The 25207-nt window shown below is 37.2% G+C and overlaps 1 protein-coding gene across 13 annotated transcripts in view; it reads left to right on the top strand.

Annotated features, from left to right (window-relative positions):
* NRG1 (neuregulin 1) overlaps positions 1-25207 on the top strand; it is a 934313-nt gene that overhangs the window by 890111 nt on the left and 18995 nt on the right. For 7 of the 13 annotated variants that reach the window (XM_073598311.1, XM_073598301.1, XM_073598341.1 and 4 more), the window contains 3 exons: positions 15597-15714; positions 19271-19338; positions 23529-23552. In XM_073598311.1, the coding sequence (XP_073454412.1) occupies positions 15597-15714; positions 19271-19338; positions 23529-23552 (210 nt within the window). Of the gene's footprint in view, positions 1-15596; positions 15715-19270; positions 19339-19766; positions 19826-23528; positions 23553-25207 lie in introns of all 13 variants that reach the window. The other 6 variants (XM_073598318.1, XM_073598350.1, XM_073598402.1 and 3 more) reach the window with 3 other exon arrangements.

The raw sequence follows: 25207 nt of genomic DNA, 5'->3' as shown, positions 1-25207 counted from the left end.
TAAACAATACACATTTAGCTGTACCTTGAATTGATATATATATATATATATATATATATATATATATATATATATATATATATGTGTACAGCCAAAGATGTATTTTATAAATAGTGTTTTGCAACATTAGCATTCTGAAATAATGACTGATTAAATACATCCCAAATACTTAAATATACAGAGCACAGATGATATGTAAAAACATAGAGCAAGCCTATTATTTATTTATAAATGGGATACAGGCATAGCACATTCTATTCATCAGAATGGCCTTATTATACTTAACTGATTAGAATACTAAACATTCTATAAGCCCATAGCTTTGACTCCTACCAGCTGCCATTTTCTGTTTAAAGAATTAGTACTAATTACACGACCATAACCTCTCTTTCTGCTGCCAGTGCTATGTCGTCTGCAAATGACCTGAGTGTCCTGGTGTTTGCTTTTTTGAGAAAATGACCCCTGGAAGACCTTAAAGTCTAAATAATGCCATTAAAGTGAAGTTGTGATAGTCATAAACAAATATATCCAGTGTTTGTAAAGCGAATATGGAAGGAACACACCAAACGAGCCATTGTACACAGCAAGACCACTGGATAACACTGGATATGCTTTGGCCTAGAAGACAGAAATAAATATGTCAGATTACTGGCGGAAATCTTCATAAAGGCTGTTTTTAAAGTATAAAGCTTAGTACTGAAGTAGCTGAAGAACTGAGGAGGAGCCGCTGTACTAACCAATGTTAGTCCAGCGATCTCCCCCACTGAGCTATTATGTTCTGACAGGGGAATGCCCCCCCACCAAAAGACACCAGTCAAAGCTCTCAGCCATTGGCTGAGCGAGCTGATCAAATGCCGATCGACAGACCTTTTTCGGTCATGCCCCCCCTGTGAGATTAGAACAGATGTCAGGTTTTATTGCTGTACTGTTAGGGAGATTCACCCTTTCTCTAATTGCCCTGTTTACTGTTAACAGTAAAAATCTCAAACTTTGGGTTGTCTTCGGGAACAGTAATAGAGGAGACCTTTTTCAGTAGGGACACTATTTCTGGTGACCCTAGTGACAACCAGGGATTCACTGTCTTTAGGGGGATTTTCTCTCCCTCTATTACCTCTTTTACCTATGAAACAGGAAGTGAAAAGCAATCTCACCAATGGGAACCATATGGCAAAAAAAAGGAACAGGGGTTTTAACCCCCCCTTACTCAATTCAAAATTTAAAAAACAATACCTTTAGTTTTACTTTGAGAGTTGTATGTGGTTACCTCAAGTAGCCACATACAATCCAGCACTAGAAGGGATAAGAAAGATAAGCAAAGAGTTGCACCCCTTCATAAAAGAGGGTGGGGGCAACAAGTGCAGCCAGGGATGTTACACTTGTGAAACAAGACAAAAATCACAAAAAGGAATGTGAATGTACATTATATAAGAACTTAAAGAAGATGATTGCAAATTGTTTGGGACCAGGCTGGGAGACCAGGAGCTATAGCAATAGAAAAGTTCACACAGACCAGCAAGATAAATATACAAACAGGTCATCCTGGTTTATGACACAGGCTCACCTCTGGGGCCAAGTCAGGAACAAGCAGAAGTGTAGTAGAGGAGCGAGTCAAAGGCCAGTAACAAATGGTTGCAGGTTGGGATCAAGTGGAAGCATAGCTGAAGAACAAGCCAAACGTTGGTAATGAGTGGTAATGAAGATACGAATGGCAACAGGAGAGCAAGGAGAACAATATTGGCTGGACAGAGCACAATAATCTGTCAAACAGGAAGTTCTACAATGAAAAGCTTTGAAGCCGGAATGTCCGAGGGATCAGACAGGGACCTGTCCAGCATTTCATTTGGCATAGAGAAGAACCACGGCCAGATCCCACAGAGGTCCCTGGTTCAGATCTGACAGTCTGTGAAACATCATTTCTCACAATCAGACTGCTTTTTGCAAGACATGAATGTTTTGGTTCTTAATGGGAACTTTATAAATACCCATGAATGCCTTTAAACTCAAATGATAATTCTTGTCTACTCTGTCTGACCAACCTTTTCCCTTTTATTACCCAGTGTATGTTGTTTTTTTGTTACCAGATAGTGTTTTCTTTGCAGATTTTTTCTTAACATCTTGCTAATTCTTTGTGTATCAGTACTGCTTGGGCAGAGAAGAAAGGGGTAGACCTACAAAAGCTTGTCCTGAAAAAAAAAAAAAAGTTCAGTTTGTTTCTCATGAAAACTGCTAGTGCAAACAAAAAGAAATAACAGACAGTAGTCAACTGTGTTGTTTGGAAGGACAAGTAAAAAAATGGCATCATATTCTTAAAGTGAAAAGATCAGGTTCACTTTACAAGAGGGCCCATAAGCAGTGTGTGTTTACTTCCCCTTGGGGGAACCATGGCCAAACCAGCTAGGACTCTTGTGTCCGTTTTGAGTTGCTGAGCAAGTTTACACAGGGTTATGTGCACTCTCACTGTTTCACTCCCAACCATGTGACAGCACTCATTAGATATTTGCAGAGTGGAATGCAACAGCCACTTTTGAGAGACAAAGCATTTGGGCATGTCAGAAAACTTTTCCCAGTAACTATCATTTTTTTCCTGAGATTACCAGCCCACATGTTGCTCCTTAGTCCTACGGTATTACCCAAACCAGAAAAGCTTCCGGCGCTAGAGAATTATTTTTATTGGCGGCAAAACTGTCTGCAAAGACATCAGTATCCAACCATCCATTAATGTTTGTGACTGCAGGCGTGCAATAAACTGACGTGCTTGTGATAACCATTGTATATTCATGCCAACATTCAAATTCCTTTGATAGTCTGTCTTCTATTTAGAGAGTAGGCAACATGTTTACACCATCATATTCTAGATAGTTTAACTGTTTTGATCATGTTTGACTACCACTTGCTTAGATTAGAGTAATCTTTTATGAAATTCAGATTTCCCTGATAGCAGCTGCGCAAGATTTTAAACAGACTACTGATTGATACAGATACTGACTGACTTTAAAACGATTCCCCCATCCAATCACATACTATAAACGATCTATACAGCTATAACCATGTATATTTAAGTATTGATTAAATATATGTGTCGTTAAAAGTGTACTGCTACAGAAGTAAATGAATGCTTATCATTTAGTGCTGTATGCATAGCATGTGAAAACTGGAAAGAAGGTTTGTGAATAACATGAAACAACATGTAAATGTGACTGACCCCAAGATTGCTCTTTGCCTGGAATAATCCTGTTAAATCTGGATTTGCTCAAAGACAAAGCACATAACAGTTTAACTCACTCAAAACCCTTTACTGTGTGAAAGCAGAGAAAGATACTTACTTTACCATGTGTTTCTGAGCATTTGCTAAATGAAGAAACTTTGACTATCTTGACTGCATTATCAGTCCGAGACCATGATTAAATGCAAAACATTTGCTTGGTTTATACAATTTATTAAATATTATGATTATTATATATTAACGATTAAACCATATCCAAACCACCTCAGTTCTTCCATCTGATTTGCCAATGGGAGTCACAAGACTGTATTCCTTCCTTCAGGATACCTTTTGAATACTATCAGCTTTCAGTTCCACTTTGAGTCAGTCCTTATAATATTGCACGTTGTTCATTAGCAAATAAGAGCAATACACAGGCAATAGATATCTGTCTTATCCCCTAAAAATTCTCTATAAACTTTTTTTTTATTTAAACAACATTTAAACTAATTCAGAATTGCTATCTTTCACTGAATAGTACTTATCCAAAACATCAGGAATCACTATGAATGAAGGGGTGTGCAGACCTCTAACAATGGAACCCTAACCAACGCTACTGAATGAATGCTTTAAGAGCCATGCTCAAAATTGTGTATGAGAATGTTGCACTAATGTTAGCTTTTTTATATTAAATTAATTTAAACAGACTGTCAAAAAAACTGTTAAAGATCAGGTGGATGTAAACCTGGTGGATTGGATTGTGGAAACAGATCGCAAAAAATCCGAAGTGAACCAGACGTTAAAGAGGAGGTCCAGCCCCCCCCCCCCCACCAAAAAAAAAAAAAAATTAAAGTCAGCAGCTGCAAATACTGTACCTGCTGACTTTTATTATTAGGACACTTACCTGTCCTGGAATCCAGCGATGTTGGCAACCCAGCCGATGTATCCATCGGCTGTTGAGTGCTGCTGCCACCATTGCCTGTAGTGGAAACCGGCAGTGAAGCCTAGCGGCTTCACAGCCGGTTCCCTACTGAACATGCAGGAAGCACACTGCACTTTGTGAATGGCCTGGTGGCGGGGGAAGGAGGAGGGGGGTCCAACTCCTGGGGGATCTCACCGCATCTCGCCACAGCCAGGTCTCCCAGAAGTGGTGATAGGTACCCCGAAGGGTGCCAAATGTGGCATCGGATGGGGGAAGAAGCAGATAAGCGGAGCTTCCACTTTTGGATGGAACGCCACTTTAACTAATCTTTACATAGGTACATAGTTGCTAACTCATCTTTACATGGTTACTTAGTCAGATTGAAAAAAAAAACATAACTCCATCTAGTTCAACCAAACGAAAAAAAAAATTAATGGAATAATCTTTAGTCGCTGCTAATTATTTCTGGAGTTCTGTCAAGTAGTATATCCCCTAATTTACAGCATTTTATAATGAGTGTTTCTAATTATTAATGGGCTTGTGAGAATTTGAATAGAAAACTAAAGATAAAACTTCAGCAATTCTAATATAAATCAGCCCCAGTGAAATATAAAAACATTTGTATTTTGTGTGTGGTACTATAAAATATATTTTCTCACAAATTACATTATCTTGTGATTATTAAGGAAAAATTAAATACAGATGTATCCCCTTGCAGAAAGTACAGTAAACAAGCTAAACTAAAAACAGTGCATTCAATAAATAATGATGTTTAGGATGTAACAAGGTTATATTGAAGTTTGCTGTTAGATATAAAACTTTGAAGGAGTACATATACATTGTGAAATTATTGTAATGATACCTGTGGGTGTGTCCTGATTACATCTGTCATATGTGTGTTGTAATTCTATGCATGCTTCCCAATTTTAGATTAAAACTCTGGAACATCCCTGGAATATGCAAGTATATTCTGATTTGTTAAAGGTCCAGATGTCTGAAGCTTTGATCAGGTGTCTGAATCTGCTGGTTTGTTGAGCAGTGCCTCCTGGTTTACATGGGGCTTTTCTTCTATCTAGAACAGTTATCACTGCAAGAAAAATAGTTTCTCAGTGACAATAAATACCAACAGAAATTTTATGAGACTAGGTTACAAACATAGATTGGTATTTATGGGCACCCAATTTGATCCCTTTATTTTTCACCACGGCTGGTTAAAAAAAGAAAAAAACCTGCATCGCATACTAGCACATTATGAAATACTTACCTTAGAAAGAAGCCCTCCCGTGGCACACTGCCACGGCTGGGAGGGCTGACATCTTGCCCCAGTCTTTCTCCAGCATGCCGGAGTGCACGGGAGCCCTCAGTTCTGGTACGAAGGTTTTAAGTCCCAGCAAGGTGTGTCGGGCCTTCAGAGCGCATGCGCCGGTGATGTCACTGGCAGCATCCAGGGTAAATACTGTATCTCCTAAATGAACCATTTAGGAGATACAGTATTTACCCTGGATGCTGCCAGTGACATCACCGGCGCATGCGCTCTGAAGGCCCGACACACCTTGCTGGGACTTATTATAGGCTTACCTGTAGGTAAAAATCACAAAGCAGGCTTTACTACTGATTTAAAGAGCAATTTAAAATAAATTAAGCCTAAAATGACATGGGCAACAATAGCTAGCTAAGGGAGCTCTTCCATTGGGATGGTCTCTTAGTGATTCTTAGTTACATAGCTACATAGTCGGTGAGGTTGAAAAAAGACACAAGTCCATCAAGTCCAACCTGTGTGTGCATTTTTATGTTAATAGTACACTATATGTTGTGGTAGTTTAGGTGCCCATCTAATTGTTTTTTGAAATTATCGTTGCTCCCCGCTGAAACCACTGCTGAGAATTCCACATTCTTACCGGTCTTACAGTACCCTCTACGTAGTTTAAGGTTAAACCGCTCCTCTTCTAATTTTAGTGAATGGCCATGTGTCTTATTAAATTCTCTTTGCCAAAAAGTTTTCTCTCTATTGTGGGGTCACCAGTACGGTATTTGTACATTGAAATCATATCCCCTCTCAAGCGTCTCTTCTCCAGAGAGAATAAGTTCAATGCTTGCAGCCTTTCCCCATAGTTGAGATCCTCCATTCCCTTTATTAGCTTTGTTGCCCTTCTCTGGACTCTCTCCAGTTCCAGCACATCCCTCCTGAGGACTGGTGCCCAGAACTGGACTGCATACTCCAGGTGCAGCTGGACCAGAGTCTTTTATTGTTTTATCATTGGAGTTAATCCCCTTTTTAATGAATGCCAATATTCTGGTGGCCTTTCTTGCAGCAGCCTGGCATTGCATGCCATTGTTGAGCCTGTCAGCTACTAGGATCCCCAGGTCCTTTTCCATCCTAGATTCCCCCAGAGGTTCTCCCCCTAGCGAGTAGATTGCATTCATATTTTTAACACCCAAATGCATTATTTTACATTTTTCAACATTAAACCTCATTTGCCATGTGGTTGCCCACCCCATTAAATTGTTTAGATCTTTTTGCAAGGTTTCCGCATCCTGCACAGAAGTTATTGCCCTGCTTAACCTTGTATCGTCCGCAAAAACTGAGATTGAGCTGTTTATCCCATTCTCCAGATCATTTATGAATAGATTAAATAGAATTGGTCCCAGGACAGAACCCTGGGGGACCCCACTTTACACACCAGACCATTCCGAGTACTCCCCATTTAGCACCACCCTCTGGACTCGCCCCCGTAGCCAGTTTTCAATCCATGTACTCACCCTTTGGTCTATGCCGATAGACCTTAATTTGTGCAGTAAACGTTTATGGGAAACTGTATTGAATGCCTTTGCAAAATCCAGATACACCACATCTACAGGCCTTCCTTTATCTAGATGGCAGCTCACCTCCTCATAGAAGGTTAAAAGATTGGTCTGGCAAGAACGATTCTTCATGAATCGATGCTGATTATTGCTAATAATACAGTTTTTATTACTAAAATCTTGTATATAGTCCCTTAACATCGCTTCCAAGAGCTTGCAAACTATTGATGTTAGACTAACTGGCCTGTAGTTCCCAGGGATATATTTTGGCCCTTTTTTAAATATTGGTGCTACATTAACTTTTCTCCAATCAGCTGACACTATTCCAGTCAGTAGACTGTCCATAAAAATTAGGAACAATGGCCTGGCTATCACCTGACTGAGTTCCTTAAGGACCCCTGGGTGCAAGCCATCTGGTCCCGGTGACCTATTAATGTTAAGTTTTTCAAGTCTACTTCTAATTTTATCCTCTGTTAGCCATGAGGGTGCTTCCTGTGATGTGTTTTGAAGATAAACATTGCAGACTTGGTTACAGAATCCCCCCGTTTCCCTTGTGAAGACCAAGGAGAAGAAAATTCAGAACCTTTGCCATCTCTCCATCTTTTGTAACCAGATTCCCTACATCATTCTGACACTGGTAAGTTGTTGCCAGTGTCAAGATCAACTCTTTGACATGGCTCTTTGAGTGGGAGAAGTGGGGAGGTTGTGTGTAGCTGCTTAATCAGTATCTAATCAACTACTTAATCAGTAATTGTACTTTTTTTCTTGGAAACTTAAAATGTTAAACATCAAATTACCTAATCAGTCACATGTCAGGAAACTATGTGGCTCTCATTCTGAAATATATTCTTGTAAAGCTCATTCATACCTGCCAAGCTGAACCTGCCAAAGAATGCCTCAGTCTTTATAATAACAGTGTGTATCTGCATAGTGACTGGCCCGAGCAGTAGCATTTGCTCAGGAAATCCTGCGATAATGATTTGGCTAATCTGTACTCACAGAAGTCACTGGTTAAAGCAGATGTCAAACCTGTCCATCCAGACTTGAAATATTGTAGCTGTGTGTTTTTTTTAACATCCTTTGGTTTGAACTTGAATTGCACCTGTGCAGGATAGTTTTTTTCTGATAAAAGCAAAATAGTAGTAGTTGGTGAAATTATTATTTACTTACAAAAGTATGACATAAGCAAACTTAAGTGATATTTATATATATATATATATAGATATATATATATATAGATATATATATATATATCTATATATATATATATAGATATATATATCTATATATAGATATAGATATATATATTATATATCTATATCTATATATATATATCTATATATATATATATATACACACATATATAGATATATATATATATATATATATAGATATATATATCTATACATATATAGATATATCTATATATATATATATATATATATATATATATATATATATATACAGTATATATATATATATATATATATATATATATATATATATATATATACAGTATATATATATATATATATATATATATATATATATATATATATATATATATATATATATATATATATATACACAAAACCACTAGAGGTCTTAATGCATGGTTGTCTGCCTAAAAAGATAAAGGTTAATGCAACTTACTTGTCTAATTGAATTATATGTTTTGCTTAAGCAAGCATTGAAGAGGTTCAAATCGTCTGCAGATTTCTGTTTCTGTCTGTGACCCAATTATGAATATTTTCTTTCACATGCTGTACCTGTGACACATATACATGGTATATGGAGAGCAGTTGTCACCAGCAAAGAGAGGCACAAATGGCAATAAAAACATTTTCCTGAATTCTAACCCTTCTCCTCTTTTCCAGTTTGCTAAAATATATGAATATTGTTTTAGAAAAACTATGTTTAGAGCTACTTCAGGTATATTTTTCCTACTTCAGTTCAACCATATATGCTATCATACGTATATTATCCTGCATGTTATTTTATCAGGAAACCACACTTTGAAATATCTGGTATGCTATTATCTCTAAATACAATAAAGTCACTTTCAATCTGTGTTTTCTCCCTCTTGGACATGCTTCCAGGAAATACATTGTCCAATATTATCTGCTCAGTGTTTGTCCTGCGGATAGGTTATCTGAGGCTTGTGCTGTGCTCATTCTTTGAGGGGAATAAGAAGAGTAAATGCAAACAGCATTTTCTTATGACTCTTCATTTGTGGCTTTAAAGTCTTTTCTAAAAAATGTGATACATACATTCTAACATTATTTATTAATATCTTGAATTTGAATAAGTATTTTAAAATATAATTAGTATTAGGCCAGCCTGTTGTCTGTAGGACTGGGACTTGCTGTCGTTAACCATGCAGCACACTTTATGAACCTAAAGTAGATGTAAACTTCATCACTAAAATGAGATATAAGCTTTAACATGTGAATGTAATTTAAACATAATTTCAATATATATAACCCTTTCACTGCCAGGTCCATATGCCGTATGGACCTAAAAAGTGCCCGCAGGTGGCCAAGTCCATACGCCGTATGGACCTTCTTTCTCCCTCTCCTATAAGCTTATGGTCACTTCATTGACCATAAGCTTATATCAGAATTGATCAGCAGACTGAACAATTCTATAACTCTGATCAGCGGAACCCCTAATGTGACCGCAACCCCCCACCCACGCTGCCGCCTCCCTGTCCCCTGCCACTCCACCTCCCGCCATTAACTTTCACTTAGAACTACTCCCCCCACTCTTCCCTCTTATCCCCTCCTCCCCCCAAGCACTGATTACCCCCCTTTCACCCGATCCGACCCCCCCCAGCAAACCCGCTCCCCGCAGCCACCATCATTAGCTGGCATCCCTCCTCTGCCGCTACCGCCGGTTTTAGGTGCTACATGGGGCTTGGGGGGGTCCAGATGTGTCCCCCAATACCTGTGATCACCCCCCATGCTACCCCCGCACCCCAGATCCATGGCCGCTCTGAGCGGCATCTCTCTTTCCCCTCCCTCAGCCTGCAGCTTCTCCCTGCACTGATCTCTGTGATCTGTCAGCTTGAAGAGCGCGGCGGAGGGGGGGAAACTTGTGGTTTGGGGGGGCTTGGTATACATGTGTATACCAAACCCCCTTGTACAATGGATATAGGCAGCGATCGCTGCTGTATCCACTGACAGCTGATCATTGTAACTCCGAGTGTATCAGACTGTAATTTTATGAATGAATGGAATCTCTATACAGATTCCATCCATTCATGTAAAGTGCTACAGAGAAAGGGACTATATTCAGTCCCTTTCTCTGTCTCAAAAAAAGAGATATGGGGGTCTGTTTAGACCTCTGATATCTCACCAAAGACCCCCCAACAAAACAAAAAATAAATAAACTGTAAAAAAGTAAAAATAATTAAAAAAAAACAGACAAAGTAAGACCCCCCCGGGTCCACCCACACTCACCCCTCCACAGTGACAGCCCCCCACCCCTCCATGGCTTCCTCAGCTTCTCCTCCCGGCCAACCCGATCTGTCCGGATTGGCCAGGAGGAGAAGCCGGAAGACAATAGCGAATATTAATTCACTATTGTCACAAGTGGGTGGGTTCGGGGTGCAATGCTCTGTGCCCTGAGTCCAACCTGTTTCAAGCGGTTAAAAAATAAAATCATACAAACGCCCCTTGCACCCCTAATGGACCAGCCGCTCCTGATAAGACCCCTTTCACATGGAACGGACTCTGTCTGCTGATCCCCGCTGAGCAGGCGGGTGACAGGTCTGTGTCCACTCCGCTGATGCAGAGCGGACACGGACAGAGCCCGCTACTCTCTATGGGGCGGTCGGATGGAAATGGACCACCTATCCATTTCCATCCAATACCATCCGATCTGATCTGCTAGATGGATGGGGAATAGAATCCCCATCCGTCTGTTTTTAGCGGACTGGATCAGATGCAGGCAGGTGTAAACGGACATATGTCCATTTACATCAGCCTCTCCATAGAGAACAATGGGTGGTCTGATTGGGCCCGCCTAAAAAACGGACAGGCAGACCCGATCGGTCTGCTTGTGTGAAAGGGGCCTAAGGCTTTGTTCACACAGGGCATACACAGCGTACCTTTAAAGGGACGTACAGGTGTTCCGTGCATGTAGGTCCACATGCAGGTCCCTGAGCTCACACTGTCTGGTTTAGGGTGGTGTACCCACACAGATGTCAGATTGGGAACAGCAGCTATGCCTGTGCAACCGCTGCATCCCAATTGACATAAATGGGACTGCCTGTACCGGGATGCATGGAACACCTGTGCATCCCTGTACGGGTAAACATGGCCCTCCATGGGCGTACACTTTAGTATGCCACATGTGAACGATGCTTTAGTAGCAATTTAGCAGGAATTCTGTTATGTTGTGTTTATGTACACTATTAATGATTTTGGTGTATTTTTTGCGAAAATATTGATTTGATAAACATTTGCGCAAATATTGCGTTGCCTTAAAAATCAGTAGCACCTTCTTTTTATTCTACTGGCCATGTGCTTTCAGAAAATATATGGTTTGGGAGGTCTTTTACAAATTCTGAAAGCTGTAAGTGAAAAATTAAAACCTCCAGATTTTTAGAGAAATTTTTGGGTAAGTTCGATTTTCAAAAAGCAAATGTAAAAATATTTTTTTTGTTATTTATTAACTCCATACAGGTTAACCTTTTATATTTAGTAGGGATTTAGCAGGAATTTTGTAAAATTAGCTGTGTTTTTATCTGCTAATAATGGTTTTAGTGTAGTTCAGTTTAATTCAGGTATAATTTAGGTAAAGGACAATGCATGCAAAAATAGTGTATCAGGCATTGCATTGGGAGCAAGATCAGGTCATTTTAGTGATCATACCCTTATAGTGCAACTTTTTCAGATTATGTGACAGCCAACCATGTACCTACTATGGGTGTGGTCTTGTATTCACATTCCTTTGTTTTTTTTAAACTAATTCTAGTTGCAGGACCTTATTTGCATGGAATTGCCATGGCTTCCTGTGCCTAGTTGAGTTACCTCTCATAGGCCAGACATACTATGCTATATATATATATATATATATATATATATATATATAGTATATACAGTAACACATAGAAACTATCTCATGAGCAGAAATAACATCAAAGCAAGGTTAATTTCTATTTGTTCTTGATAACTGCATTTTTTTTTACTGCTTATGGTAGCAACACGTCATTGTTTATGAAATAATGTGCTCTAGCCAACTGGGCTTCCTCATTCACCAACTCTGTGTCACAGGATTTTATATGCTAAATTTTTTTTGTTGCTAGCATGTTTCGAATTAGAGAAAACAGTATTGTGTTGTCATCGAAGATTTGAGAATTAGAACATTTTTCATGGATCAGTTATGTCTTTCCACATCATAATTAGTGATGGCCGTTTGTTAAAAATTGCCATGGAACGAAAGTGTCCTGTTCCCTAAGGCAATTTAATTTGTCTTTGTGAAGTCACATAGGGTATCTGACAAAATATTTGAACACAGCTGCTGTTGTTACGGACACCAGTTTTGCCGGAACGTATTTGAATAAAGTAAATTGGATGTAATTCGCCATTTACGCTACACTTCATTTTCACTTCTTTAATATACTAAATATTTTTTATTAATTACATTTTTTATCCTATGGACTTTTATGTCAGTAAAAATTTATGTATATAAACATGTGTAGAAGAAGAAAACTGCGCTGTATCCTAAACCCTAAACTTAGCCGCAGCTCAAATGTGAGATATACACAAAAGATAAAATGTATAAAATAGGAGCTATGCTCTAATATCTAATATAGTGGAAAACACAAACATTGCATAGTGACACAAAAGTGAACATAAATGAATAAATTGCACAGTGACACAATTAGTCAGTGGCAATATATGTCAGCAAGTCTCAATGATGGTATATAGAACTAAAGCAGATATATCCTTTGAGATGAATAATGTATGAAAAACAGTACACAAGGTGTTTAAAGTCTTCATCCTATGAATATCACAATCACATTCACAGACAAGTGTGAATCCACTACCACATGAAGTCCATACTTACCAGCTTGCACAAGCTGACTCGCTTGTGGCTAATACCCGGCCAGGGTCTTTTCCTCTAGGGATTGCAAATGAATGGTAGATCTGACCACAACAGTCTCCAAACACTACTAAGGAGCGGATGGACTTGGATTGTCACAGGGACTCAGAGGGATCCAGTGTCCTCACTCGACAATCATGTTCATATAGGTCCAAAAAAAGGAAAGGTTTGCCATACGTAAAACCAGATTGGTGTTTATTTAAATAAAATAGTATCACTTACATATAAGCAAGGTTCATTCAACATGGACAATAAGCCGGCCGGCTACAATACAAATGACCCTCCTATCTGGACGTTGAACAGTGCAGTGACATCAGCACGTCGCTCCTCCCTATGTATAAAGTTTAAAGTAGAACTATGGCTTTCCATTCAAAAACATGTGTTGTAGAACTTAATTATACATGTATCTGCACTTACTGTTTTCTCTTAGTCACTCTGCAAAGTTTCACAAATACTCATTGATCCTGCCAGTGAATACCACCTAATGCAGTCCCCTTTGCTGGTGTTGCAATGATGCTGCACTATTCTTGAATTCAGAACAGAGTTGACAATCTTAGTGGGCACTCATGTTGGATGAAAAAAATGTGTCAGGCAGACTGGCTGTCAGCATTGTCACTGGTGGTTGACAAGTATGTAGCTGGTCAAGCAGTAGCTGGCAAAACCCAGTCCTGCCCACTGATTTCTGGATTGACAGTTGCCTCAGAACTCTGACAGAGAGAGAGAGTGTGTAAAACACAAATAAAGCAGGTTTTGGCTCAGTTAGAAGAGGTATAGGAAGTTTTTTTGTTTACTTCTTGGGGCTTCACATCGCATAGTAACTGGGTTTGATACTTGTTTAGCTTATCAAATAGGAGCCTTTATTTGTATTTTGTTATGGGCTAAATCCCTTTGCAGTATGATAGAACAAAATATGTAAGCAGAAACAAAGGTGGATAGCAGCTTCACAACTACCCTTGCTCTGTCCTCCTCCTTTGTGTTATCTCTTGTCCTTGGAAATGTACCATGAACACTGTTAAATAATTTGCTTGTATAAATCATTGCACACATCTGTGCCCTCAAACTCTAACATCAAAAATGTTTTCATCACGTTAGCTCCTATACCTATATACCCCCTATGGACCAGTGACATTTTTGACATTTTAGCTCTAACAAAAACAGCTATAAGGAAACAATCTCAGAATAGTTTGATTTATTTTATATTATGAAAAAAATATGGCCGGCGGTCTTTGTTGTTTTTCATTCTAGAGTTTGCATTTTTGCATGGAGGTTCCTTTTAAAATAGATTCTAGGTGAGCCTGGCACATCCTGCATTCTATTAGACAAGAATGCACACTTATCAGTTACAATACTGACAGTTTAGTACACCTAGTTAAATGTCTACATTTACAATACATTTTTTTCTATAAAAACTTAGATACTTACATTTATCTAACATTTGATTTTCCAAGTCATATGTTTGCCAAAATGAATTGATCACTGGGGGGGGGGGGGGTTCTGATATGAAAGGCTCCATAGTTAAGCACAGTGGATGGAATTTCTGCTTTCCTGCTGGGGGATTGTCAAAATGCAAGATGTAAAAGATAACATTCCATTACTTTTTTATCAAATGCCATTTGACAGTATAAACATGTGTCAGGTCAAAGCAGAGGAACATTCCGCATGTTGTATGGATATCACAGTTTTGTGTGACAACCACAATGTGTTCTCATCCATGGCAATTGAGAGCAGCTGTAGTCCATCAGAGCTCACTTTCTAACATCAGCAAGGGACTGCAATAATCACTGCTTTGAAAATAGTAAGCAATCAGCTCTTGATCTGCAAGCTGCTTTTTTTCAAAAGGGCAATAATAGTCAGGGCTAAGCTCATGTGATATCGGAAGTTCAGCCTGGATCCTAATAATCCAGTTTACATGTGACTCAGATTTTTTACAGTTGTTTGGAATTAGATACTTGGAACTTGTTTCTAACTCTAAACAACAAAATATCATCAAAAAGGCAGAAAAAAAAGCAAACCAAAAAAGGAATAATGCATTACTGTAGTAAAAATGCATTTTGAACTATAATTTTTGATGAATGTGAAGTTCAGTTATTATACAAATAATAATAAAATCAATCACAACTATTACCAAATTTGGTAATTTAAGTGTATTGTATTTATCATACAAATTTTAATTCAGATGTTTGTAGTCACTATTACATACATAATCCATTTTATTTCTGCTGGCCAGAGGTTTGAACAACTTGTGTGGGCTGTTTAAAGTTGTGGTTGGGGTGGGGGTAGATTCCAGCTCTCAGCCATGGTGAGTTTGGACAATTTGAGAGTATCAACTTTTGCATTTCAGTATTAACCATAATGCAAGATAATGTCCACTGTAGACTTTGGGGCATGCCCCAGTATGATCATTTGAAATTGGACATATTCTAGTATCACATTTTCATCTGTCATAAATGATACCAGTTACTTTTTGTGACTGAATTTATATTATGTATGTATTAATGTATTGTATAACATCTATACTCTTAGATGTAACATTAAACATTTACTTGTTGTTCATTACAGCAACAGCAAGTCACTTATCCAAATGTTCAGAAAAAGAGAAGACGTATTGTGTCAACGGAGGTGAATGCTACGTGATCAAAGGAATCACAAGCAGTGGCACAACAAAATACATGTGCAAGTAAGAAATCTTCACTTATAAGACTTTTTCCTGTGATGGGGTTGCTATTCAAAGTAGTATCTAGCCATAAGACTTGTGTTTGTGAAACCAGTAGAAATACTAAACTATGCCATTGGTAAGACATTTAGGTCAATTTATGTTCTTCTATTGTAACAATGGTTTCCACAGCATTATATGACATCACAGCTAATCCTGATATCATATAGCTTTCTAATGTATTGTGCTCCCTATGTATAATGGGGAATACCATGGAAAAAAGAACATGATATTCATGTTGAAGGCTTGACTACCCCTCAAAATAATAGTTGTTAGAGTTGTACTTGTAGACATTTAAGTACATTAGGTAATTCATTAAGAATATATCACAAACACATAACTTTATGGCTTTGGCTATTATCTTTGTATAACAAGTCAGTTGTTCAGTATTTTCTCTTTGTTGTTTAGTATGCAGTTGTCCTTTTTATATAGTGGGATATAGTGTCACATTGGCCACATTTTTTTGTGTGACATACACACACACATGCATTGGGGCTAATTTACTAAATCTGGAGAGTGCAAAATCTAGTGCAGGTCTGCAAAGAAACCAATCAGATTCCAGTTTTTGTCAAAGCTTATTTAAACAACCTGAATTTAGAAGCTGCTTGGCTACCATGCACAGGTGCACTAGATTGTGCACTCTCTAGTTTTAGTAAACCAACCCCGTTAAATATTAGAATATTTGTTATTAGAACAATTTTAGGGATTCACAGTTAGTGAGAGGACTTTATACTTTTTATTGTTGTAATTATTAATGGTATTTTTACAGAGGCGCTATCACTGTACTCATTCAGGGCAAAATTACAATGTCTTTGCAAAGCCTACCCACTGATACTCACCTTGCCAGTGCTTCTCCATCATTCCTTTTTTCTGCCACAGGCAGAGACTTCACACAATGCATCCAGGTGTTGGGGAATATGTGTGACCCCCTCCCTAGCGCTTGGGTCTAGGCGCCAATCACTAAGCCCAAGCACTGAGAGAAGAAGTTATGTCACCACTCCTATCAACCTCCAACACCAGCCAACACTGTGAATTTTATTCGCGGCTGTGACAGATGAAGGGAAAGTAGAGGACACTGGAAGATCAGGGAGTTGGGGTGTGGAGGGGGCCTTCTGTAAACACTGTCACTTTGCCCTGAATGGGTCTCTTTATTATACCTCACATCTGTCACCAAAAAGAGAGCTAATCCAAAAGTCATGGTATAAAAATGAGGGACAGAGGCATACAAGTGCATCCAAGAAAGCAAAGAGTAATGTGATGTAACCAGTAGCATCCATTCAGAATTTATCTTTCACTGATCTGACTTTGATAAACTAAAATCTAATTTACTTTTATAAAATGTACCATTTTTATCATATTACAGCTACAGAATATTGTACTTGTATCACATTACAGCATTGCAAACACGCTGTTATTAAATCCCTGCACATTATTTGATGATCAGTGCAGTCAAACCTATAATATTGATAAAGCTTTTGATATATTAGTCTGCATAATATTCAATAATGAAATACATTGATTGTGAAAAAAGGTCACAGTGACACAGTTTTTCAAAAGCTTTTGGCTGACAGTAAAAAAACAGAAACAAACATAAAAATTCAGAATTTATAATCTGGAAGCTTCCCATTAGCTTTTTTATATATATTTTTTTTGTTTTTCTATGAGAAGGGAGGAATTTTCAATAGTAGGCAATATTCAGTGCAGATTGGAGCTATTACCAGAGCAGAGAATAGAGCACAAACACATGGCCATTTTGCATCCTTGTAAACAATGAACCTTCATGGTGTTTGCAGTTTTAGCAGTGATGTCTTTTGAATTTCAACTATAACACCCTGTAAAAGTGTTAATGCAAGTGATAATAACATGTATTCAATGTGTTTCAGTACCACACTACATTAGTCATATTTCATAAATATACTTTACTTAGAGGGAAGAATATCTTGAAACATTTTTTTTTTTATTTCATTGTCTTTTTTGTCATGCAGTTTTAAGAGAACAACTTAAGTGCTAACTACTGTCTCAGAACTGATCCTAACTAACAAATGCTTAACCTAGCACACAAAAATAAATGTATTTACTTCTCTTGGATTTTATTTGACCATGATATTTAAACTTTATTTAAAGGCGAGAGAAAGTACATTTGATCATGTGCGCTCGATCAGCTGAATAAAAAGAGAGTGGGTAAATAGAACTCTCTTTCACATCGAGTTCATGTGGAGGGGTACATTTGTGGCACAAGGAAAGTTGAAGTGTTCTTAGATAAGCTGACTGTGGATGTCTGCCAGCTCCTGGCAGGCTAGAAGTAACTCTGTGGAAAGCACAGACAGAAGGAGGGCGGCGCTGCTCTCCTTCTGTCTTTATATTTAAAGCTGAAACTTTTTTGCTTTGGATAGAGTGGGGAAGGATTAGAACCCCTGTGTCCCATTTAAATTTAGTCTATTTGTACTGGTGATGATATAGACAAAGCAACTGGGGGCATCTGTTTTAATGACATCTTAGGGGAGATTTTCTTCGCTTTGGATAGTATTCCTCGCACTTCTTTTTAGGTCTACAGGACAGAAAGTGAAGGGAAATTTCTCCAGTGGGATACGGATGTTAAAAAAAAATCAACAGGGGTTTCAGTAATTCCCTACTCTGTCCAAAAGAAAAAAACATCTTGGTTGGGTTTTAGAGGTTTTGGAAGCAATTTTTTCTATACAGCCAAAGGTCAACCATGTTTTTCTGTGAGTAGGCTGGGAAATCACATTCAGCTTCTGTATTGGAGCTTGCAGAGAGTTTAAACTATGATGAATCAGAGCAGTTTCGTTTTTGTTAAAGCATCCATACATGCCAAGTCAAATTGTACTGGTCACGCTACCCTGTTTGTTTGATTTTGGATACAATCTAAAATCAATTTTTTTTTGGTGTCCCTAGATGGATGATTTCCTAAAAGTGTAGCTTTTTTAATTAGTTTAGTGGAATAGAGTGCACTTCAAATACATATAGGTTGATTTCCTAAAGGCAAATATACTGTGCACTACAAGTGCACTGCAAATGCACTTGGAAGTGCACTGCAAGTACACTTGGGAGTGTAAGGGGAAGCTCTGAAATGAGGGGAAGCTCTGCTGATTTCTATCATCCAATCATGTACATACAGATGATACATACAGTGGATTTGCCTTTCGTAATGCAACCACATTCTCTCTTGGTTAAGTGAACATTCTTCTCCTTAAGTACATCGAGGACTATGAATGTTGTGGGTGCTTGAAACAAACTTGTATGTATCATATACAGTGCTGGTACTGAGCATAATGTTTATTCGACTCTTGTCACTATAAATGGTACCAGTTTGTGTTACTGTATATCATGTATGATCTGCTTGAACTATGTTTAAGCTTGAGTTATAGATTGCATGGAAGATCACTATGATATGTTGACAATATGAATGCTTCTCTCACATATCCTACAGGAATACAAGTTCAGGTGGATACCTTTATTTTTTTTTTTATTTTATTTTGCTCATCACATTTTTACCCTTTAGGTGCAAACCAGGATTCATGGGAGCACGGTGTACTGCGACCGATCCTCTGAGAGTCATAAGAGCAGAAAGTATGTCCTAGTACTCTGATATTTGACTTTTTTATCCCCCAAATGCAGCAACAAATAAAAAAAATGATTAGCTCTTATGCTTCATGATGTCACTGATCAGAGATGATTTTCTTTTTTGTAGCACACATGACTTGTTCAATCAACCATTCAAACAAGCAATTTTTAAATCACTCAATCAATCAATCAATCAATCATTGTTTGATATAATTATCAGTTTGTGCTTGTGTTATATACATGTTTCAAATACATATCTCACAAGTAAATGAAAAAAATAATCTACAAGTCATGCCGGTACAAAAACTGAGACACGATCTTTGATGGTGGTATTCCAAGAACAATCAGTTTACACTTAAGGTTCTTCTTTCTGGCATATATTCAACTCTTTTCTTTTATCTGTTTTCTCTACCTTTTTTTGTCTTTCCTCTCAGGTGCCCAAATGAATTTACTGGTGATCGCTGCCAAAACTACGTAATGGCCAGCTTCTACAGTACGTCTACTTCCTTTCTGTCTCTGCCTGAATAGGAGCATGTTCAATCGGTGCTGCTTTCTCGTTGCTGAATCTCTCTTCAGATCTCACCTAGTACTTGATTTGTTGTTCTCTACTAGGCTCAGTACTGTTTGCTCTGCCTGTAGCATGGCAAAAAATAATAATAATGGATATTATTATTATTGTTATCTTGATATCCTTTTGATGCACTAGTGTGGATGGGCATGCATGTAATGTTAGCATAGAACATTATAAGAGATTGTAGCCTTGACAAAGGTAAGAAAACTATAAGATGCAGGATACCACATGTAGAAATTCTAACTTATATTGGTTTTCTAATTATACATGGCTGAATAAATTAAGGAAAACAGTCAAAATTCAATTCTTATTTCTTTCATTAAAATATATATACCTAGTTACACTTAAACAAAATAATCACATTATTAACTACAGTAGCTAAAGTCCTGTACTAACAGTTCTTTCCTAATCCTATTGCATCATCTTAACTGCATTAATAGGCAAATCTTCCTCCAGCACTTGTACTAGAATACTTATAGCACAGTTTCTAGATATATTGCAGCTTCCAAAGCACATGTAAATAATTCTCAATTTAGGCTGTGGTTGTACATACATCATGACTTTCAAACTGATGACAAATACATCATTACTTTAAGATCCACCTAAATAGTTCTGAGTAGATTCAGACATCTGGAGGTACATCAGTACCAATAATGATAGCACTTTAAGACAGCAACATTATCACAGATGTTCCTGTGTTTTATGCAGTACCACCCCAAGTGATAAAGATGTCCTAACATCACCTCTTAGCTCCTTTCTTTCTGAAATGCTGGCACATTTGCAAAAAAAATCCCCTTAACCCAAACTGGATAAACCCTAGCTCACTCATCGTTATAATTTGTAACAGACCCCTACTTCTGTTAAATTATGTTCCAGCTTGATGTAACTAGATACGCGTAGTGGTTGTTTATTCTATCATTTTAACAATTAATTGTGGGCAGAATCTAATGCCTGATCTTGTGCTTCTGCATGCAGCATGATTAACAGCAAAGAAAAATGCACATGTTCTGTGTTTTTTTCTTTATGTCTTCTTCTCTTTTTTCCACTTCACTATAATAACCTGACAAGCTCTGTCATATACAGACAATAGGCTCAATTCACAAAGCTTACACACCAGAAGTATACTTATTTTAAAAAAAGATACAGTTTTTGGACAGTTCCAATCCAACAAGATTTGAAAGTTACAAGTCACATGGCTAAATTAGAGAGCTTCAGCTTTGTGTTAAAGATTTGTGAATTGATCCTAATTTCATGGGCACTTCCACATCATCTAATATTGGTAAAGTGATTGTGTAGCTAGGTGAAAAGAAAAAAGGTTAATGCTTACCTGTGGCACCTTCGATTTCCAGGTGTGTTTGATGCCAACCAGGCATCAAACACACCAGGAACTGTAAGCTTATTCTTCACCAACTGAAGCTCTGCAACAGAGCAAAAACAACGGCACAAGTTACAGGACAAGTGCAGAGTTGTTTTAATGTCAAATTAGTTAATGCGATCAAATTCCACAGATGCAACAATTACAACATAACTAATGCAAAAAAAAAACACATTTTATTAAACAGTCCTGTAACCTTACAATTGTACTTGTTTAGCCATTTGGGTATACAGTAAATACCACCTTGCAATTCCTAAAGCATTTTAAATAATTGAACATAGTATGTTTATTTTCCCCCCAAAAAATGTTAACACTAAGCATATTTAGAAATATATTTAAAAACCCAATTCTTAATTGCAAATTATCATTATAATATTTATATAATTTGAAGATCAAAAATAATAGCCTAGTTTGGTTAGCTGTTACGTTCTCAACTGATTATCTGTCACCATCTGGCCTTTGGTGCTCAACTGTGTAACCCAGACTCAAGGAGACTAACATAGTTTAGAGCTCACCTAGATCCCTCACTTGTGATGTACTTTATCGTTTGTAAATGTTTTACATAAAAGAAAGCATTTTAATAATTCTAGAGTAATTAAATCATTCTTGGAACCAAATATCTGTTACATAATGTTCACATTTTGCTGGATATTTATTTTAAATTTCAGATAGATTGACATTTACTAAACACACATCAACAATTAATTTACTAGCTAACTAATAAGACATGAAAAGATTTTCTTACAAAAGAAAACCTAGAAAGAGAGAGAGCCAGTGAAGCTGAATTCAGTTTAATCAAATATATAATGAACAATATTTTACTTTTTTTTTAATCTTCATATAAATCTACCATAATCATAAAACAATATATTAATATTCACATTTACGATAATGTTAAATAAATGTAACATCCATATGCCTAAATAAAGTTCAGCGACAATATAATTACTGCCAATAATTTAGGTAAATGAAGCTTAAAAAATATTTTTGGAGGAAGGAAGTGTTTGTGTAGTCCTATCAGACTGAAGCCGTTTTGAAATTGAAGAAAATTATTTTGCTTACTAGAGGCAGTGCAGACATCTATTTCTTATCACTGCATTATAAGCAAATGCTTAGCGAAGCTCTGTGCCATGATCAAAAAATAAAAGTGTAGTGGTGAATAATTCAATGTTCCCTTGCGTAAATTTTAAAGAAACAATGCATGTTCTCTCAGCATGTTATCTTGTTAAGCCACACAGCCAATTCACACTCTACTTATGCAGATCATCTCAGATTGATTCATTTCAGATGGAAACTGCATAATAACTTCTTCTGAAAATTAACCTAACAGGCTTAACTTCCTGCCTAAAAATTAAATAAATGCAATAATATGTATGCATGGGCATGCCACTAACCGAGCTTTTGTGCAACTAATGTCTAATTAGCAACGTCAATGTAACCTCTTATTAATGGCTGTCTTTGGAAGAAATCTGGATGGATGCTATTTGCTATTGTATTTCCTTGAAGTGTTACTGATTGAAGTCCAACAGTTCTAAATCATCAGTCATTTTAAATTCTTTTTTATTTGTTGTTGTTACATTTGGCTTCAACTTTATTAGTTGCAGTACATGTTTATATATCTTAGCCATCTTCCATTGGATGTTAGCTATAGTTACTAAACAGATTATATGTATTGTTATGGTCATAATATGTATGCCTTTGTAATACCATGTGGTTTATTCTCATTTTATTTAATAGTTATTATAGAAAGAATGATTATTTTGCATATAAAAGTTAACTGGTTAGCCTCTCATGTGTAATATAGTTCTAGTTTGCATTAATGGTGTATAGTGCAATTATAAACAGTATTGGGTATTGAAGTTAACTAACAGTATAGTTCTATAAATTTATATTGAATACTAGCAAATATATAAATGATGGTAGTTATGCTAGTGATACATTGTCATAACTTAGAATAATTTAAAATGTTTTATGACATAATACTGAATATATTTAAGAAAGCTAAAATGTATACATTCAGATTTCTTCCTCTGTTCATATTGATATACAATGTCTGTGTTTACACCTTAAAATCAGACATGGACACTTAAATTGACCATTTACAGTACCATGCATCACATGTCTTGTTTAAATGTGCAGACATAGCGTAGCCATGGTATTCATGTATAATTTGTTTTGGAGTACAGTGTATTGCTCTTTTCTGAAACTTTTTCCCTTTTCTTTCTTTTTGTCAACTTTCTGCATTGGCAGAGCATCTTGGAATTGAATTTATGGGTATGGACCAATCATTCCTTTTAGCCTGCAGATATTAGAGCCTAAAAGCTTTAAAACCTTCTTTTTTTTCCTTCAATTCCTAACCAATTTCCTTATGCTTTGGAAGGGATCATACAGCTATAACGCAATTGTGGGTCAGATGTTCAGATTCATCTGTTCATAATGAATACCATATAATGTTTAAAATTAGAATAGATTCAAATCCCTGTAGAACTTGCTTGCACTTTTACTAAACTGATATGATGTATAGTTACACCTAGTATATTTTACTAATTGCTTAGGTGATGTTTGGAACATTGAACTGTGTACCCATACATTCTTTACTGAGCAACTGTATACAGGCATACCCCACTTTTAAGTACTCAATGTGGTTTATTTACTAAAGCTAGAAAGTGCAAAATCAGGCTCACTTCTGCACAGAAACTAATGAGCTTCCGGGTTTTATTACCAAAACTTAATTGAACAAGCTGGGGTTAAAAGCTTTTTAGGTTTCTATGCAGAAGTGAGCCTGATTTTGTACTTTCTAGCTTTAGTAAATAAACCCCATTGTGTACTTAAAAGTGGGGTATGCCTGTATTAATAATCACAATACAAATATTATAGAAAAAAATTGGGCAAGATAAAAACATATACATCTGAATCTGCTGGATATTTAAAGGACGATGTAATGGTATTAACACATGAACCATTTTTGCCATAAATAGTATTGAAATAATTATACATCATTTTTGTTGGTAGTGTTTCTTTCCTCTATCCACTACTTGTATTTATAGTTCAAAAAATGTTACCTACCACCTTTTCCTGGTAGTTAAATGTAAATTGGTCATCAGATCACTGCAGCATCTGCAAGGTCACAGGGTTTCTGCCTTTGTATTAACTTGAACCTTACAAAATTATTGATGGTATGCGAATTTGAAAGTATGTGAAAGAGTTCTCTGTGTAAATGGCTAATTAAATGGTAGTTATGGGGTGAAGTTCCCTTGCTGTAATCTCAGCCTTTAATCTCTGTTAAAATGAAGGAATTTTAATTAAAGTGTAAGTCCATGCTTAAACTAAAATCCCTGCATCTATAGACACACGTGATCTAACACTAACCTATCCAGCCCTGTAAACCCTGTAAAGAAAAAATCTGTATACATACCTTTTCTGAAGCTGATCCGACCCAATCCCATGCTGAGCTGTCAGCCGTGGCTTCACTGTGTAGGCGGGTGCAGAGGACACGTCTGACAACGGAAGCCCATAGTAACTCTATGGGTGACGTCACATCCCATTAATTTCACAGCCATTGTCAGTTGTGCCCTCTGTAGAGCTTCTGCCACTGGAGATCAGGTCGGATCAGCTTCAGAAAAGGTATGTATACAAATTTTTTCTTTACAGGGCTAGATAGGTTAGTGTTAGATCGCGGGTGTCTATAGATGCAGGGATTTTAGTTTTAGCATGGACTTCCTCTTCAAATGAAATAGTATACAAAAAGAGGATATCATCTTTAATGCACTGTAACTATTAAAACTGAATTCCTATTGATTTTCTCCCTGCAAGTGTGGGATGACAACACAGGAATCTTGCCCACAGAAGGACACTGTGGTTCATTCACACTATAAACAGTGGTTAGAGAGTGAGGGTAGAGAACCCTTACTTGCAGAGTCCCAAGTACC

The sequence above is a fragment of the Aquarana catesbeiana genome, linkage group LG01 (assembly GCF_042186555.1).
Source record: "Aquarana catesbeiana isolate 2022-GZ linkage group LG01, ASM4218655v1, whole genome shotgun sequence".
Taxonomy (NCBI): domain Eukaryota; kingdom Metazoa; phylum Chordata; class Amphibia; order Anura; family Ranidae; genus Aquarana; species Aquarana catesbeiana.
The sequence above is the reverse complement of the archived record's forward strand: the minus strand, read 5'-3'. Positions and strand labels throughout refer to the sequence as shown.